Here is a 17,302-nt window from a genome sequence, read left to right as displayed (position 1 = left end):
AGAAATAAACATTTTCTGGACCATGCAGTAACACACAAAATCTTATGAAAGAAAAAAAACGTAAGACCTTTACAGCCCTTTGCGTTGCAATACCATTTTTTGTGTATATTACTAATATTTAATTTTTTCTTCAGAACAACTGTCTCTTTAACAGGAAGGCAGCTCTTTATGCTGGCCCCGAAGTGGTGTATGAATCCCTAATTATTGTTGAAGTATTCATGGCACATCCCAGTGAGGCAGCTGACCATGTTGGTAAACTCGCTGAAGTCCACACTGTTATCCTGGTTTGTGTCCAGTGCCAGTTCCAGTCACTTGCTTCCAGCAGATTTTCAAGTTCATTCTGAAGCAGCTCCTTCAGCTGAGCCTTTTTCAGGGTGTGATTGTCCCCCTTCTTGCTAGCGTACTTACTGAAAGAGCCATGTAGGAGTCACATACCCTTCTGGACATCGGATATGCAAGCTGATTTAAAAGGACATGAAGAATATGGAGTTAAAAAGCGGCATATATAATTTGTCCTCATTATCTAGTGTTGGTTGCATGGTATAATGGCATGGTTCAGGTCAGGTTGGACTAATAGTTTCCCTATATGTCTTCAGATGACCAACTAAAGTTTCTTAATTGCTGCTATGGCTCCATCTAGAGGCAAACGATGGGTCAACTTTCTATTATGCACACTACAACATAGTTTGGCATTGTGGTCATATATTGGGATGTAAGCTAAGACCACATTTCTATTCACAAGTCGGGGATGGTTGGAGGTTGGAAGTGTAAATTATTTTCTGAGCATTAAGTGGAAAAAACATGGAGGCAGAAACTGGAATGATGTCCTACGTTGAAGGCTTATTAAACATTTTTGGCTGGAAAATTCAGAAATGACAATAGCAAGGACACAGAGATGTATTTTCTATATCCAAATATACTACTTAACACATCCAAATAGGGCAAGCAACATTTTTCATCAAGTCATAACAAGTTGTTTCCTTTACAAAGGTGGCTGGCTCGAGGAGCTACTGTAGGTACTCTAAGAAAGGTTTTTTTTTAAGACTTTGCTTCGGACATAGAGCATACAGAATTTAGAGCAGAGGCCTTATCTTAACACACTTGTTGTTACAGCCCAGAGGAAAAAACACACTTACTTATTTATTATAAGGGAATGGTCCAAGCTGAGCACACAAAGAAACACATTACACCGTGAGAAACAAAGAAAGTGAAATCAATGTCTATAAGATTGGAAGGGTCAGAGCATCTGAGTCTATAGAAATAGAAAGGTTTTATTGTCATTGTGTCAAATACAACACGCATAGTGCTACTCCTGGTCCAATTGAAAGACAAACAAGAAAATAAGGAAGAAAATTACAAATAAAATAAACAACTTCAGCGAACAAACATTTATTCACTGTTTGTTTAATAAAGAAACGTCAGAGTTTGCGGCAAAGAAATACGGGTCAAATAGGGATTGTGAAGTTGTATTTCTTATAAAAAACCCCACAAACATTCCATTTAAGTTGTTGTATTCAAAATGATTTACCATTGGAAAGCATATGACCAGACCAGTTAATCAAAACAATCACAACAACATTGTTCAGATGTTTTCTCACCAAAGTGGTTTTGAGGCAATTTAAGTAGATTGGAGAGTCTTGCAGGAGCTGAAAAGAAAAGCATATCTCCAACCACTGACTTCTCCCTTTGTGGCTTGGGGTTCTGGACTACTTTATTTATAAGGACACAAATGCATTCACAAATGCAGTGAATATCTATCTATGTATGTATTAAGGCCCTTTTATCTAAAGTATTTTGGAACAATAATTAAAAAAACAATCTACTTATCTATTGTCACTGGGGATTGTGTTATTTTTTATTTGAATAGGAAGTCTTGCTTTGAATACAGTGCCTTGGTAAATGTGCTCTTCCTGTATATGTGATATTAGCAACATCAGTGACATCCTTCCTGTCATAACCTGCCATTATTTAGTTCCTTTCCTGAAGTCAATCCAGCGCTAAGATGTTAAGGCAGTAAAGCTTAGTGTCAACAAAACCAAACCACTTCAAGTGTTTTGGCAAGTATCACTAGTACCATGAGCTTACTCACTCTACACTGACTTGTCTCCACAATAATACATTAAGGTACCTATTATAATTCCCCCTGCACATGCAGTAAAACACAAAGAGAACAATTCATGAGTTTCAACGAAAAACCTTTATTTCATTGTGCGTTACAATATAATGTTTTTTGACTTCATGGCATTTTAGCATATTGTCATCTCTATCACAGGAAGGTACGTCTGAATGCTGGCGCTTGGATCCTTATTTCTGTGTGAAGTATTCATGGCACATCACAGTGAGGCAGCTGACCATGTTGGTAAACTCCTTGAAGTCCACACTGTTATCCTGGTTTGTGTCCAGGCCTTTGAAGAGGCGGTCCACAGCTCCCTTGTCATCGGCTTTCTGCAGGTGATAAAAGTGTTGTATCTGGGCATTAGAAGTCCTACAGTCTGTTATGATGCACAAATGCATGCACCGTGGTGGTTGTGCCGGAGTGAGTTACAGAGAGGTCAGAGGTCACTTACCCCCAGCAGATCTCCAAGTTCTTTCTGAAGCAGCTCCTTCAGCTCGGCCTTACTCAGGGTGTGTTTGTCCCCTTCCTTGCCAGCATACTTACTGAAGGCGGCAATGAGTAGGGTCATAGCTCTCTGGACGTCAGACATGATGATAGCTGGTTTAAAAGGACACACAGAATAACGAGTTAAAGAACCATATTATGTAACCCTGTGTTGGTTGCATGGTAAGATATCATGGGTTCAGGACAGATTGGTTTAGTGTTTAGCTTATAAAGCTTCACACAGCAAATTGAAGTCTTCTTATGCCCTCATTTAGTGCTGCTGTGTCTCCATCTAGAGGGGAAGTCTGAGTCTGTTAACATTTACTGACGCACACTATAACGGATCATGTGGCATTGTGGTCAAATTTTGGAACGTGAGCGTAGGACAACATTTACATCCAAAACTAGAGGGGCTGGTTCCAGGGGAATCATACTCAGAATCAGAATACCTTTATTCGTCCCACAGAGGGGACATTTTCATTTGTACAGCAGAAAGAGCCAAAGACAGCTTATTATTATATCCAAGATACAAAATATATATACAAGAAGCACACAATTTACAAAATACACAAAAATAGACCTCAGAAACCATTCTGAGTATGAGGGGAGAGACAGGTATAGAGACACTGATTTCATAGAAATAGAAAAGGAACACTTTTATGATCATTGTACATAATACACAAAATTAGAAAGTGTCACTCAAGCTAAGTGCAGGTAAGAATCACAGAATAATACAAATTAAAACATTCGCTGTCGACATGAACAAGTTTCAAAATAGTTAACAAATTACAAGTAAATTGTGCACTGGCTGTACTGTACTTTTTAATTATTATAATTATTTTGCCTGTAATAGCCCTTTTTTTCTCCCCCTGCAACTGTTTATGGCTTTATTTTTCTATTTACTGTAATTATAGAGACTAGTCTACGCAAAGGAACGCGTTATATTGATTCGGAGTTCTGGAGCAGCAGGCAGTGGCTCAGTGTTTCTGTTTCGGCCAGTGTTTTTCTCTGGGTTTTCCATTGAGCTGGGTAAAAATATACCCTAGCCACTTTTATTTCCCCCTCACAGGACTCCAAAGCACGGTCTCTGCCGTGTGACACATTGTTATGGCAACAGCTTAATCTCTATAGGTAACTCAACTGAACTAGGAAACAGGTCCAGACTTGATCAAAGTCCATGTTGTGATGTGTGATGCCTGTCCTCTCAAATCTGTATGTCTAAAAAGTGTTTTTTTACAAAGACTCCATGAACCCAAGGGAGTCAGTGTTGGTTGCATTGTGACTCGCGTGATGCTACTTCCTCTCTAGGGTGTGGTAAGCTGAGGAAACTGTGGCAGCAGAGGGTTTGTAAACAGATGGGGATTTGGGAGAAGTAGAGCACAAAGCGAATATACTTTTACTTCCAGTCTTTGATTTAGTTTGGATTGGAAGCAGGACTGAATGTAGATGCTAAATTCAGAATTTACAATGCATCCATAAAAAGCACATTCCAGACTAAAGTTAATCAGACAACTGGCATCGGAGCAACATGAGAGAATGTCTGTTGCAACGTTTGTTTCACAACTAACTAAGAAGTAATGGTTTTCGCTAAAACACATACAAAAAACACTCTGGAAACCCAGTAACTTTGAAGATAGAAATGAAAAACACTGAAATAAAATACAAGTTTTTACATTCAAAATAATTTCTTAATGGAAAAAAACTGTTGTGCATTCCTTTTTATACAAGTGAATGAAATCAAACATCAAACAAACCAACATTGTTTAGATGTTTTACTCACCAGAGTGGATTTGCAGAGATTTAAGAAGAGCGGAGAGTGAGAGTCAGTCTTGGAGGATCCGTAGTGATGTTGAAATGCATGCAAAGGATCTTTTATACACCACCACACCCTTTAACCCTCCCTCCATAATGGTCCTTTCATCTCCAGGCACTCCTTCTTCTCCCTTCATGGCTTATTAGGGTCCAAGCATGACAACTTTGGGAGGACCCTATTCACTGATTTTGATTCATAGGTATATTAATTTACTTTTATAAAAAATAAATAAATACAATTTTCTTTCTATGTAAGTATCGGATACTAGTGCAGCATGCACATAGAAGTCTTGCAACATTTTAGGGGGGTGAGGTATGACTTTCATTATTAAACAGAAAAGTCTTATGATTCACTCAGTAGCATCTGAAAACCTTGAGGATGCAAAGTCATTAAAATATTTTGTTTTCATTCCATGCACTTTCGGCAATGCACAATTTGAAAAGAATCAGGACGTTCATGTACTCCCAATGTAAACAGTCCAATCAGCACCAACCCTCCCTTGCATGATAAGGGTTCAGGTTTGAGGAATGTTACAAGTAAATATTGACTTGAAGTCATAGCGCCAACAGGAAATCAGTTTTATGTGACAAACATCATCCAAATGACACAAAGATCCCTAGTGTGGTGTACACCCAAAGTGTGTTGTTGACCTGAAAGTGGGCAAAGGAGGTTGTACAAGATTAACAATATGTCATATCACACAAGTAATGTTCACTCATTTGCCCGGTCTGCGATGGTGACGGCTAAGCACTGCTCTGATTACATTTCCTTAGTATTATTTAAAAGAAAACTGGATTCTTTATTGTTTCTAAAAAGGTACCTGATTGTTATTTATGCTAGTTGTTGATGCTACAGTATGCCAAAAGCAATTTTACACCACATGCAAACAATGTTTAGCAGTTGAATGTTACTGTTCTGAAGGCTGAATTTCAACCTTCAGTTAGTGATATTAAGCCTGTTAAAGACATGTAGAAGTATAGCAGGTGTGCTCTTTATGAGTTTTACAGATCATACTTGATACTGCTACAGTATATTTTGAGACTTCAATAGGCCACATTTCTATAAAAAGTATCCACTTGCTCTTTGATGCAATGTAAAATAGTAGTTTGGGTTTTCATGTTAAGTGTTAGTTCACTTTTTTAATCCAGATGAAAATACTGCTGCTGGAGTGCATGGACTAATAAAGGAAACAGTTTTTAGAAATTCACTCGGGAGGCATCTAAGACTGATTTTCTTTTGCATTTCACTTGTTCATTGATGACATTTTGCATGATGAACACAGCAATTACTATGTAAACTGAATCACTTTTTGTAATGATGCAGTCACACAGCTGCTCCATTTAGATTTCACTTGTGTTAATCCTTTAAAAGAAATTCCCCAATTTGTGCACTTTAGCTTCATACCCTGCAAAAACAACTTTCTTAAGACTTGACAAGGCTGATACTGGGGCTGTTTCAACTACTATTCTCTATTTATAATGACTTCTCAATTTTTATTCCATTGTTTGGGATGTGCATGATTCAGAAATGAAAACATTTGGGCACAGTGACTCACTGAGGGTCGATGGTTATGGTCCTGATTTGGTCCTCCCTTCCTTGCAATTTTGTAATGGAGGCTGTGACTCACAGCCATGTCCCTGAAGATCATGAGTCACGTTGCAGAGACCAAAAAATAGAGACACACAAATCTGCACTGTGGCAACTCTCTGCGCTTGTGTTTTTCAATGCCTGTGTGTGGTCTCATGCATGAGTTACAGATATCAAAGCTTTTTCCTGCTGTCTGTCCTCTTTGGTAAGAGTGTCATTGTTTTGGTCTCTAACTAACAACTTCAATCAAAGGCCTACAGATCACAGAATAGAAGTCAAGTCACTTTCGCCAACTCTCATGTACCAAAATCTAAGATTCTTACATTGCATTGTCCTTTTTATCTTGCAGCAAACTTTACTCAAAATTTACTCAAAAGAGTTTTTTTCCAAACCCGTCTTACTCATAAATCTCAAGTCTACCAAACAGTGAGGGAGTATCCATGGAAACCACATCGTGTTTAATATCCAGCGTCGAGTCAAATGAAACTATTTGCAGTACAGTTTATCAAATACTTGTGGCCAACATCATGATTACACTCTTGTGCCATCTAGTGGTCAAGCAAATGAACACTGAGGAGAAGTTTATTTTCCTTGAGTGATTACTTGCAGCCATGTTACTTAAACAAAAAAAGGATGTCCCAACCGGACTGAAAACCCCCTTAAGAGCAGTACCCTAAACTAACATCCAATGTAACATCCATCAGAGATTTGTAGAAATACTGCAGTCACAAGGCTCCACAATAAACCCCACACACCCTCTGAAATAGTTATAGTAATAGTAAACAGAAAATGACATTGCAAAGGAGGGAGAATTTGGGTTTTGGGGCATTGATATTTTTTTCATAGAAACAGTAAAAGAATGACAGGAATTAATGCAAGAAAAAGAAGGGGAAATGACAAGGAAAAAAAGTTTCTATAGTATCGGCTCACATTTAACTGACAGGAAACAAACACAGACACAGAGTACAGTAGATCAACTTTTATATATAATCAGCGTGAGCATGATAACAATAGTCTGATGTAATTTCCCTCTGCAGCAGCTTCAACCCGGATGTTGGAAAGGCTTGGTTGGTTCAGAACAACACTGCTATTATTGTTTAACAGATTGAAATGTCCACAGAGAGGGGCTGTTCTGCCTCTGTGTGTGTCCAAGGAAGGTGAAGTATGCATTGCTGAATGTTTGCTAAAGTGACACCAATACACACCTTCAATGTGTACCAGTTTGGAAAAAGTAAAGCTAGATGAGAGTTATTCCAAACTGATGAAGTTATCAAAGGTATTTCTCATGACTAAGGGAACAAGCTTGGGGCTGTACATTCATTGACGTCACAGATCCAGTGTTTCTCATCTTCACAAATGATTATATTGTTTAAGGTCATTTGATGAACGTATGGTGTGTATGTTTATCTATCATTGAATTCAGTGAACCTGAAACTCAACTAAACAAAGGGGAGATTGAGAAAAACAGACAGTAGAGTGGGAAGTCCCAGCTGTAAACTCAGCTGTGGGTCACATGGGCGTGATGCTTTTGTAGACTGAGGGGTAAAGACTCACACATGCACACACACACACACACACACACACACACACACACACACACACACACACACACACACACACACACACACACACACACACACACACACACATACACACATACACACATACACACACACACACACACACACACACACACACACACACACACACACACACACACACACACACACACACACACACACACACACACACACACACACACACACAGCATGGTAGCCTAGCAACATTGGTGTTTGTTCTGTTACCATGAACACTGGTAGGCCGCACACAGAGCTCTGCCAAAGGAGGTGTGGTTAGGGCTTTTTAGTCATGATTTTTTACTCCCAGGCAGGTCTATCCTATATTGCTTCCTTGCTTTTTAGAAGGTTTTTATTATTGTACTGTTTTATCTTTTCTCACATGTTGTATGTCTTTGTATCTGTTATCTTTGTATTCACATGTTATCTTCTCCTGCTTTTCTTGTCCTTTCTCTATAATCTACTATTTCTGCTTCCTCAGGCTATTTAAGATCTGCCCAGTTAACTGCGATTGTCAAACCCTGACCTCAACCGTGGGCCAAACCCTAATTTACAGTAGACATATCTTTCTATCGTTTATGACTAACATGTGTTAGAAAGAGCTTTTCAGTACCGGCGGGTTAGCCTGAGCAGAAATTATGCCTGAGAGACTATTTTAGGCAAAGAACGCCTCTTTTCAATTCAGGAGTTGAGTCAGAAGGTGAGTGTTATTCTGATCATCTCTCTGGTGTTATCCAGGTTTCACCAGACTCGAAACACAATGAAAAGAATTTGGAGTACTGACCCACTGTGCCATGTAATTCAGCCCTGAACATTTCTTCACAGGGCTCAGACTTGACGAGAATGCAAAAAACTTTGTTCAATTACAAAGTATCTTTCACTAAAATAGAATAAATCTATAAGATTTATATGTATCATGGTTAAATGTGTGATATTGACATAAACATGTTTGTATGAAGCCAAAAAATCTAGTTTTAAATTAATCTGCACAGACATTGTGCATTATTTCCATTACAGGATGCATTTGCGTAATCCCCACTAATCTCCTTGGAGACACAACAGCCACACTGTCTTGTTTTATTTACTCTTTTATATAATTGTAACGTGGGAGAAGCTGTGGGATTCAGGAACAATGAGTGTTTGGGTTTACCAAACCACTTAGCGGCTTTTAAAAAAACCAAGGCTGGTGGTTAAATATCTGAGGGTTTGAGTGGAGAAAGATCTCTCATCCCCCACAAGGATCAAGAAACTGACATGATAAATGTTTTAACAGTACTGTGTCTATATTCTAACACACTCTTATTAGAAGCTGGAGGTAGTAACTGTCAACTATGTGGAATTATCTTATCAATACACTATCATAAAAAACAATCATTGCAAAAATGATAACCTTGCTTGATCTACATGATTCAATACTTTTTTCTTCACTAAAACAAAACATGTAAAAGAAGTTTGGCTAAATAAATAGATCCAGCATTATATAAATATTTCTTATCAGTGTCTGCGGGTTTATCTGTTCATGCATGCGTCATGGTTTACAGAGTTGCAACATCAGCTTTACGGAGAGGTGTGTTCTTTACTGGAACATTCTGCAGATTCCTCAGAGCAATAAGCACGACTTCATCAAACAGAGGGGGAGAGGTTCGTCTGCACCTTACACAGGAAGCCATAAATTATAGGTGGGAATGACACTATAACACCTATTGTCAGTGGCACGGGTCCCAAGGGTTTGTAGACATTCATACAATATTGTAAATTCATACAATAGAGTGCTTTTATGATTAAATAAAATAGATTTATGATAACTTGCAGGCAAACACATGTGTCAAATAAACAGAAACGTACACATTAAATAACCATCAGACTAGACAGGTTTGAAATGATTCAGTGTATTTAATGAACAAAACTATCTTTACAAAACTTGAAATGCTTTTTGGTTTCTTTTCCTTTCTTCTGTTGTTGTTGTTTACTTCTTTCCAATCTTCTTCATGTGCATCTGATAGCATTGCTCACAGGCAATGGAGAGTCCAACAACCAGAGAAACAAACTCCTCAAAATCAACCTGGCCATCACCGTTGGTGTCCAGGTCCTTCATGATTTTGTCTACAGCAGCAGGGTCCTTCTGGGACTGGATTAAAGAAAAATGTGTGAGTTGGGCATCAACAAGAAAGCTATTCCATGTCATGTGATAAATTATATTAAAAAATGAACAGTTTGGACATTGTGGACTCTGTATGTCAGTCTCCTCTCACCGTGAGGAAGTTGGACAGCTCGTTCTCCATCAACTCTCTGAGCTCTCGCCGGCTCAGTGTGCCGGATCTACCATCCTTAGAGGCGTATCGGTGAAACACCTTGATGAGGGACTCCATGGCTGTCTCCAGTTCAGAAGGCATGGTTGCTTTGGTTCGTTTTGACTAGAAAACAGAGTTCAAATAGACAATAAATAGTTGATATGATCAACAATTCGAGTTGATCTTCTTAGGGAAACTTTAAGCAAGACCTAAAAGAACTTCATGAAAAATGGCAAGGAAGTGATACTTGATGAAAAACTAATCAAAAGGCTTTTACATGAACATGGTTTACTGATGAGCTCATTTGAGGATTTTAACGGTCATGGGCGAGCAGATCATCTCAATGTAAACAGTAGCCTTTCTTTACATGAACAACATGCTAGATTGACATGTCAACAACAATCTCCCCCCTCCGGTAAGCCTGAGCTTCATTAGGTGATCCTGCTGAGAAAGTAACACACACTCTTTTTTTCCCAACGCCCTTCCCACAGATGGGTACTACTTATGGGAAGTGAGAGGTCTGTTATTAGAGCTTAAATGGCCACTTGCATGAAAAATTACAACAACAAAAAATCTAAATCCATTCTGTGCACTGTGGAATTTAAACAGTTAAAAAGCAGAAGTGGGAGGGCAAACGGGGGTTGGATGTTATTTGTGTTAGAGGGAATGGAAAAGTCTGAATGAGGGGGAAAAAATAGTACATGTGTGTAAAAGCCCACACAGTCCAACCACACCCTTTTTTGGGGGGGAAAGTGTTGTATTGTGTGATTACTGTAATAATCAATATTCTATAATTATTATACAGAGTAAGTAAGTGCATAACTTTAAATTAATTAAAACTTCTTTATAAAGAGGATGTTTCCCTACAGAAAAAAAACTAAAACTTTTACAGGTTAGGCCTAAATGACCTAAACATTTCCTTCAATGAAAATCCTTACAAAGCTAGTGAGACAAGTCCGTTGAATTCCGTTAGTTCTTACCGTGCAGAGCTGAGACGTGGATCGGCGGAGGAGTGTTGGGGAATGTTCAGAGGTCGCGAAAAAGTGCAGCAGAGATTTTATAGTCAGGCGACGCCCTGCTGCTGTGAGTCAACCTGGGGTGGATACTGGACCCTGTAAGAAGAAGTGAGAATGTGCACACGGTGGTGGGCGGTAACGCGAGAGAAATACACTTTATTATGCTTTGGGAGTTGCTTATGCAAATACAATTAAGCTATGAAAAAGTGTTTAAATATAAATGCTGTATAATGTATATACAGAGAGAGACCTATAGACTGTAGAAGAGAAAATGCGACTATGCGATCAATAATCGATAAGTCATCTTACAAATGAAACGTTGTAAGATGATAAAAGCTATTATAAAAAGTCCGTTCCAGCCACTCTTCAAACTACTGCTATCATACAGTGGTGGAAAAAGAGTTCAGATTCTGTATTTGAGTAAAAGTTCTAATACCACACTGTAAAATGTTAAGTAAAAGTACTGCCTCAAGAATGATACTTAGGTAGAAGTATTTAATTACGATTAGGAAAACGAACTTTTGGAGTATTTTTGAAAATATTCTAAAGTTAAGCAGTACATCTAAGAAGCTGGAACTGTGAAACATGTTTGAACAAAAAACTTCAGAATTGCTGCTAATTCATTTTCTAAGGTTTTGTTACTTAACTGCAATGTTGGATGGTTTAATCTATACGAAATAATCACATTTTAAACGTTTTTTAAAGTCAAAATCTGAATTCAAAAAGCATCCAGTAAATACATCTGAAAAAATACATGTAGTGCAGTAAAAAGGAAAAAAATTGATCTACAAATTCAGTTGAGCTGTACAAGTACATCAAAGGTGTACTTAGTTATTTTTCACCACTGGTAGCATACTATGCATATTTGTTAGACTAATGCTGAATTACATCATTGCAAAAATAAATAGGTTAATGAGCTACTAAGTAGAGGGTTTCTTACAGGCAGATAAGCCTGTTGGGCTGATGTCAACAACAAAAAAAGATAAATGGGGAGTAATGTAATCAGCAGATACCCCAATCACACAACAACTACTGTCTCTGAGTGTCTCACAGCAATCAATACAAATCATAAAGTAATGTTACTTTTGTTCTCTAGGAGAAACATAGGCTATATGTGCTGAAGTCAAAAGATCTTGTGACTTTACAGTGTTTCGTTTTTTCGTGTTTATCTTTTGAACTGCTTGAAAGCTTTATCTTAATCACACACACCTTAATCCAATAACATAATAAACATTTACATGCATGGAACTATTCTCCAAAATGAGTACTTTTACTTTTGGTTATTTAAGTACATTTTTAAGCCAATTAGTTATTTTTACTTGATTCAACTTAAATGCAGGCCTTTTACTTCTAACAGTGTAATTCCGTGCACTTCTTTGACCAAGCTGAATAAAGCTTGACTGTTTTATTAAATGAATTGCAGCCCCTCTTGTGGTTGAAACACGGAATTACACACACATTAAAGCTGTGTTCTTCATCAACGTGTGCTGCTTTGCTTTGGTTAAGAGAGTCCAGTGTTGGGTGTAACGAGTTAGAAAAGTATCGGAGTTATAGTAATGTATTACTTTTTGCAGTAACGCAGTAATATAACGCATTACTTCTGAAATTTGGGTAATATAATACCCGCTACAAATCTCAGTAACGCAGTTACAACACATTTTAACCCGAAATGATGTGGTGTTTTGTTTCTAAGAATTCACAAACATCGCGAGACATTCCGACACCAGAGAAGTAATTGTGCGGGTAGAATAGTAACTCAGTGAGTCTGTTTACTATTGGTTAAGCGGGCTGCAGAAACAGATTCGCAATGGAGAGCTGAAGGCTCACAATGCAGAGCTGCAGGCTCATAATGGAGAGTCGCAGGCTCATAATGGAGAGCTGCTTGCTCGGAGAAAAGAAAAAGACAGGAGTGCGCGCAGGCCAAAGCAACAGAAGGTAACTTTCTCTCGGTCTGCTGCTTGAACCCCGAGAAGTTGAGAGATTCGTGGCAGAGTGCTGAAGATATGCAGCCTCTGTGGAATCGCTGGCTTTTAGAAAGCCAAATCCCCGTTAACACACCAATGACAAGGTGAGCTAACGCTGCCATGGAGACTCGTTCATATACAGCAGGTTACAGGTCCCAGCAGAGGCTCCACTAACATGTTATTAATAACACACAGCGACGTAATGTTATTGGTATCAACTACTATTCAGCCCACTTAAACGGAGCATGAGTTTAATTTCTAGCTACTTTCCTAATGTACAGCATGTACTGCCAGATAGATAGATAGATAGATAGATAGATAGATAGATAGATAGATAGATAGATAGATAGATAGATAGATAGATAGATAGATAGATAGATAGATAGATAGATAGATAGATAGATAGATAGATAGATAGATAGATAGATAGATAGATAGATAGATAGATAGATAGATAGATAGATAGATAGATTTAATTAATGAGCTGCAATAAACTACATTTTAGCATTTAAAGCTATATTTTGGTGAAAGTAATTCAAAGTAACGCAAACGTAGTGTAACGCATCTGTCAGCCAGGACAGAATACATTACATTTCAGAGACAGTAACTTATTACTTTAAAAAGACAGTAATAAGTAATATGTACTGTTTTACATTTTGGACTAATTTGCCATTCACCGAGAGTCTTATTCTCCTTTCATACTCAGGAACTAGTGGATTATTATAATAATTTAAAAAACTGTAAAATATGGACATAAAAGTGGTACAAGTATCCAGATACAAGTTAAATATAAAAAAAAATACGGAAACATAAAAATCCTCCATTACAAATAACAGTTCTGCATTCAAAAAGAAAGTACATAAGCAATTATTTATCAGTAGGTTTACTTGAAACATCCTAAGAATGGGCAGTGTTATCTTTTAGATATCATAATATTGGATTATCAGGGATTTGTTGTACATGCATCAATGGTGTTGCTGTTCAAAACATATGTGATTTACACTATTTAATATCTTTATTGTACTATAATTGACTTTTTGCAAGCTAAAAATCAGCATTTAAATACAATCTTTATCTTAAAAATAAACTGTAAGATCAATGTTGTACAAGTTCACATTCTGCTGCAATTGATTGAGCATATGCTTGAATAGTGTGTATGTGCGTCATCTTGTAGATGTAACTGGTAATTGGCCTAAGGGTCTGCATAATAGTTAGTTTCAACTGCAGCCAAACTTTATGGTTAATGGATAAGTTATATGGTTATGTGAGAATTGTTGTTTCGCTGTCCAGAAAAGAAACAACAATACCTAGAGTTGTTGTTCTTTCTCTGCTATGTAATCTCCTGTGACTGAAAGTAACTCAAATCCTTTCAATGGAGGTGGGCCTACTTTATTTAAGTATTGTCATTGGACGTTATCCTATACTTCTACTCTGAGGGAAATGTACCTTTTATTGAACCACATTTTTTGAAAACAGAAAAAAATATATTTTTGATTTGAATGTTCGTATAAAACACATGCTTTAGGGGTTATGTGTGTTTTCTCAGTTAACTTGACAACCCAGTATCTGTTTCAAGTCTAACCTATTCATTTCAAACTCCACACCTTAAACGTGGGTTTCCCTGCAAAATAATTATTCTGTTGTCACGGCCAAAGTAATCCAAGTTAAGGTCAATAAGTGCTCACAGTGCTTTCTTTCATGAGTTTCTACATGCTGTGCAGCCTGGTTATGATATTGCAGGAGACTATGATTTATTACAGAACTAATGCAATGTTTCCTAGAAGCTGTGGCTTAATCAGATTTATCCCTTCTTTGTTAAAACAGTATTGTGCTTTATCTGGTTCTGATGTAGGGAAAACAACAAATTCTTAACTAACTAAGGCAATATGAATAGAGTTCACATTCCTGGTGTAGTTTAATGCCACTAAATGAGTGTTTAGCAGCATTAGTACTTGCTTGACAGGTTTCCTTAAACACCAAGTGTGGCAGAGAGAGGGAGTGTCTCCATGTGCTCCTTTATTTAAACCCTGCAGGTCCTCTTTCACCGTGTTGACTTCTCTCTCAGGTAGGAACAGTTGAATCAATGCATAGAGATGTTGCTTTTCATTTACAGCGTTGTTTTGCTGTAAACTTTATACCTGTTTTGATGCTTGCCTGTATAGTGACTCTAAAAATGAATTCCTATGTGTGAAGAATTGTTGGGGATTTTCTGTTAAGCAGAGTCTTGATAAACAATGTTATAACTGTATGGTTTGTGATTTCAGGTACTAACTTTAGTAAGGCTGCCTCACATTTTGACAGGTGTGTAAAAAAATATTTTAGAGAAATGCAAAAAATGTGTGAAAAAAATCTATTTAGTAAGGTTTGTGTTTAATTCAGTCTCCATTCCCATTACCTGTTATTACTTTATGAATTCTACGACAATGGTTGTCAATTTTATTGATGTTTTTCTATGATCTCTTCAGAACATCAATCCTCTGAAAATGGCGTGCATAAACCTAACTGAATTGGAAATATCTGTGGTTTGCATGTGTGAAGTCTTCAACACGAACAAAAATGAAAATGGAAAAATGGACAAGGAGACGTTTTTAAGAGTGGTGAAGGAAGAACTGCCTTACTTTGAGGTGAGGGGAATCATTGTATTTGTGTTGTGTTCACACTGCATCATTCTGTAAATGTTATCAGTACAATAATTATATAAACAATATTAGATATTTCCGGTGGTGGAACTCAGAGTAAAGATACTATAAGAACAAGTCATGCATTCAAAATATTACTTGAGTAAAAGTACAGAAGTATTAGCAACAAAATATACATAAGTATCGAATCTCAAAGTACTTATTATACAAAGTGGCAATTTTTAGAATAATATATATTATACAACCGGTTTATAATCAGTGATGCATTCATATGTCTATCATTTTGATTTTGCAGCTGTTTAAGGATAATTTAATTTATAACGTTTTATACTGCCAGATATCTCCATCCATAACAGTACACCATAGTGTATTAGTTGATTGCATTTTTGTATTCATAAAATAAACCTGCAAAAGTAACTAGTAACTCATTTTGTCAAATAAGTGTAGTTAATAAAAAGTAAAATATTTGCTGCTTACGTGTAGTTGAGAAGAAATATAAAGTAGCATATATTTAAAATACATAAGTAAAGTACAAATATGCCAAAAATAACTTACAGTACAGTAATTGTGTAAATGTTCTTAGCTACTTCCCACCACTGGATATTTCCATATTTAGTCTCAGAATTCTGCTAAGCACCCTGCACTGAAAGCCTTTGGTCAATAAGTAAAATATAAAAGAATTCAATATGTTGGCATATAGAAGGAGCATTGTTTGAAACTTGAATTCCTACAGGTATTGACTAAACATATCCATCTATTCTTTCCTATGAATATATTCCTTCTTTTCATTTTAGAAAGCAGCAGCTCAGAACAATTGCGACATATTCAGCAATGTGGACCTTGACAACGATGGGTTCGTGGACTTCGAAGAGTTCGCCAAAATGGTCTGCTGTTGTGCTTGTGCCAGCAATGTCGATATGGAGGAAGCCTGCATAAACATGAGAAGAAATAAAACTGATGACCTGTAATGAACATGGCAAACACTTTTTCTGTACTTCGGACCAATGTGATTTCACATGACAATAGTAAAAGTGTTGTTGTAGGTTTGATACAATTTCCAGTACTTCCCACCATTATATAAACAACACTTTTCATATATTAAATGCTCTGTTTAGTCCCTGTGCTGAATCAATACTGATCCATAGCCAGAAGCGACAACATTAGGGAGTGTGATGTAATGCCAGCTTGTACTAAAAGGCAGGTTGATATTGCAAATAGTGGGGATGATAAATATAAGAAGAATTCCACGCAATTAAAAAAGCTGTTATTTTTTATCACGAGAGACCCCAACACTTTACAGAATTCTTCCAGGAGATCATTTAGGGTTTCATTGTGTAATATATATATATATATATATATATATATATCCAGCATAGAAGAAGTGTATGGGAGGGGATGAGGATGCATAACTAGTGTTAACTTTGCATAATTAAACAATACAAAAGTGGTGCAAAGTAATTTACTACATTTTATAAAGAATTCTGCTTCATTTGAATATTCTTTCTGTGACTCGGAAATGTTGTTTATTACAACAATAGTACAAAATAACATAATAGAATAATGACATATCTATTTCAAACATTCTACAAATTGAGTGCTCTCACTATTAATATTATAAATATGCTAAATAAGTAGAGGAACTGAATATTTTTGTTCACGGCTGACAAAACAGGCCATTGCTGGCAATCCCTTTTTTGTAATCACACTTTCTGTTATAACAGTTAAACACAACATAGTGACCTATGTCTCATTTGGGTCATTAGGGCTACTATATGTTCTGAGTTTAAGTCAGTCTTTAGATGAAAGTAAATGGTCG

At 37.0% G+C, this 17,302-nt stretch overlaps 2 protein-coding genes and 1 long non-coding RNA gene across 4 annotated transcripts; 1 reads left to right on the top strand and 2 right to left on the bottom strand.

Annotated features, from left to right (window-relative positions):
- Positions 1–2,178: 2,178 nt before the first annotated feature.
- On the bottom strand, positions 2,179–4,526 carry LOC134875407 (ictacalcin-like). The gene is made up of 3 exons (XM_063899977.1): positions 4,380–4,526; positions 2,568–2,713; positions 2,179–2,445 (listed from the first exon to the last, which is right to left on the bottom strand). Exons 2-3 carry the CDS (start codon positions 2,703–2,705, stop codon positions 2,305–2,307), a joined length of 279 nt encoding a protein of 92 aa, XP_063756047.1. The 5' UTR covers positions 2,706–2,713; positions 4,380–4,526; the 3' UTR covers positions 2,179–2,304.
- A 4,923-nt stretch (positions 4,527–9,449) lies between these two features.
- On the bottom strand, positions 9,450–10,997 carry s100a10a (S100 calcium binding protein A10a). The gene is made up of 3 exons (XM_063899406.1): positions 10,848–10,997; positions 9,829–9,990; positions 9,450–9,704 (listed from the first exon to the last, which is right to left on the bottom strand). The coding sequence occupies exons 2-3, from the start codon at positions 9,967–9,969 to the stop codon at positions 9,543–9,545; spliced, it is 303 nt and encodes a 100-aa protein (XP_063755476.1). The 5' UTR covers positions 9,970–9,990; positions 10,848–10,997; the 3' UTR covers positions 9,450–9,542.
- Positions 10,998–12,619: 1,622 nt separating this feature from the next.
- LOC134875019 (uncharacterized) lies at positions 12,620–17,131 on the top strand. Of its 2 annotated transcripts, none has more exons than XR_010167154.1 (4): positions 12,620–12,951; positions 15,112–15,148; positions 15,313–15,471; positions 16,281–17,131. It is a non-coding gene; the product is annotated as an uncharacterized LOC134875019 (long non-coding RNA). The 2 variants fall into 2 exon arrangements; XR_010167155.1 differs by having other exon boundaries at positions 12,623–12,818; positions 16,281–17,130.
- The last annotated feature ends 171 nt before the right edge of the window (positions 17,132–17,302 follow it).

This window comes from Eleginops maclovinus, chromosome 13 (assembly GCF_036324505.1).
Source record: "Eleginops maclovinus isolate JMC-PN-2008 ecotype Puerto Natales chromosome 13, JC_Emac_rtc_rv5, whole genome shotgun sequence".
NCBI lineage: Eukaryota > Metazoa > Chordata > Actinopteri > Perciformes > Eleginopidae > Eleginops > Eleginops maclovinus.
This window is presented reverse-complemented; position numbering and strand designations above follow the sequence as displayed.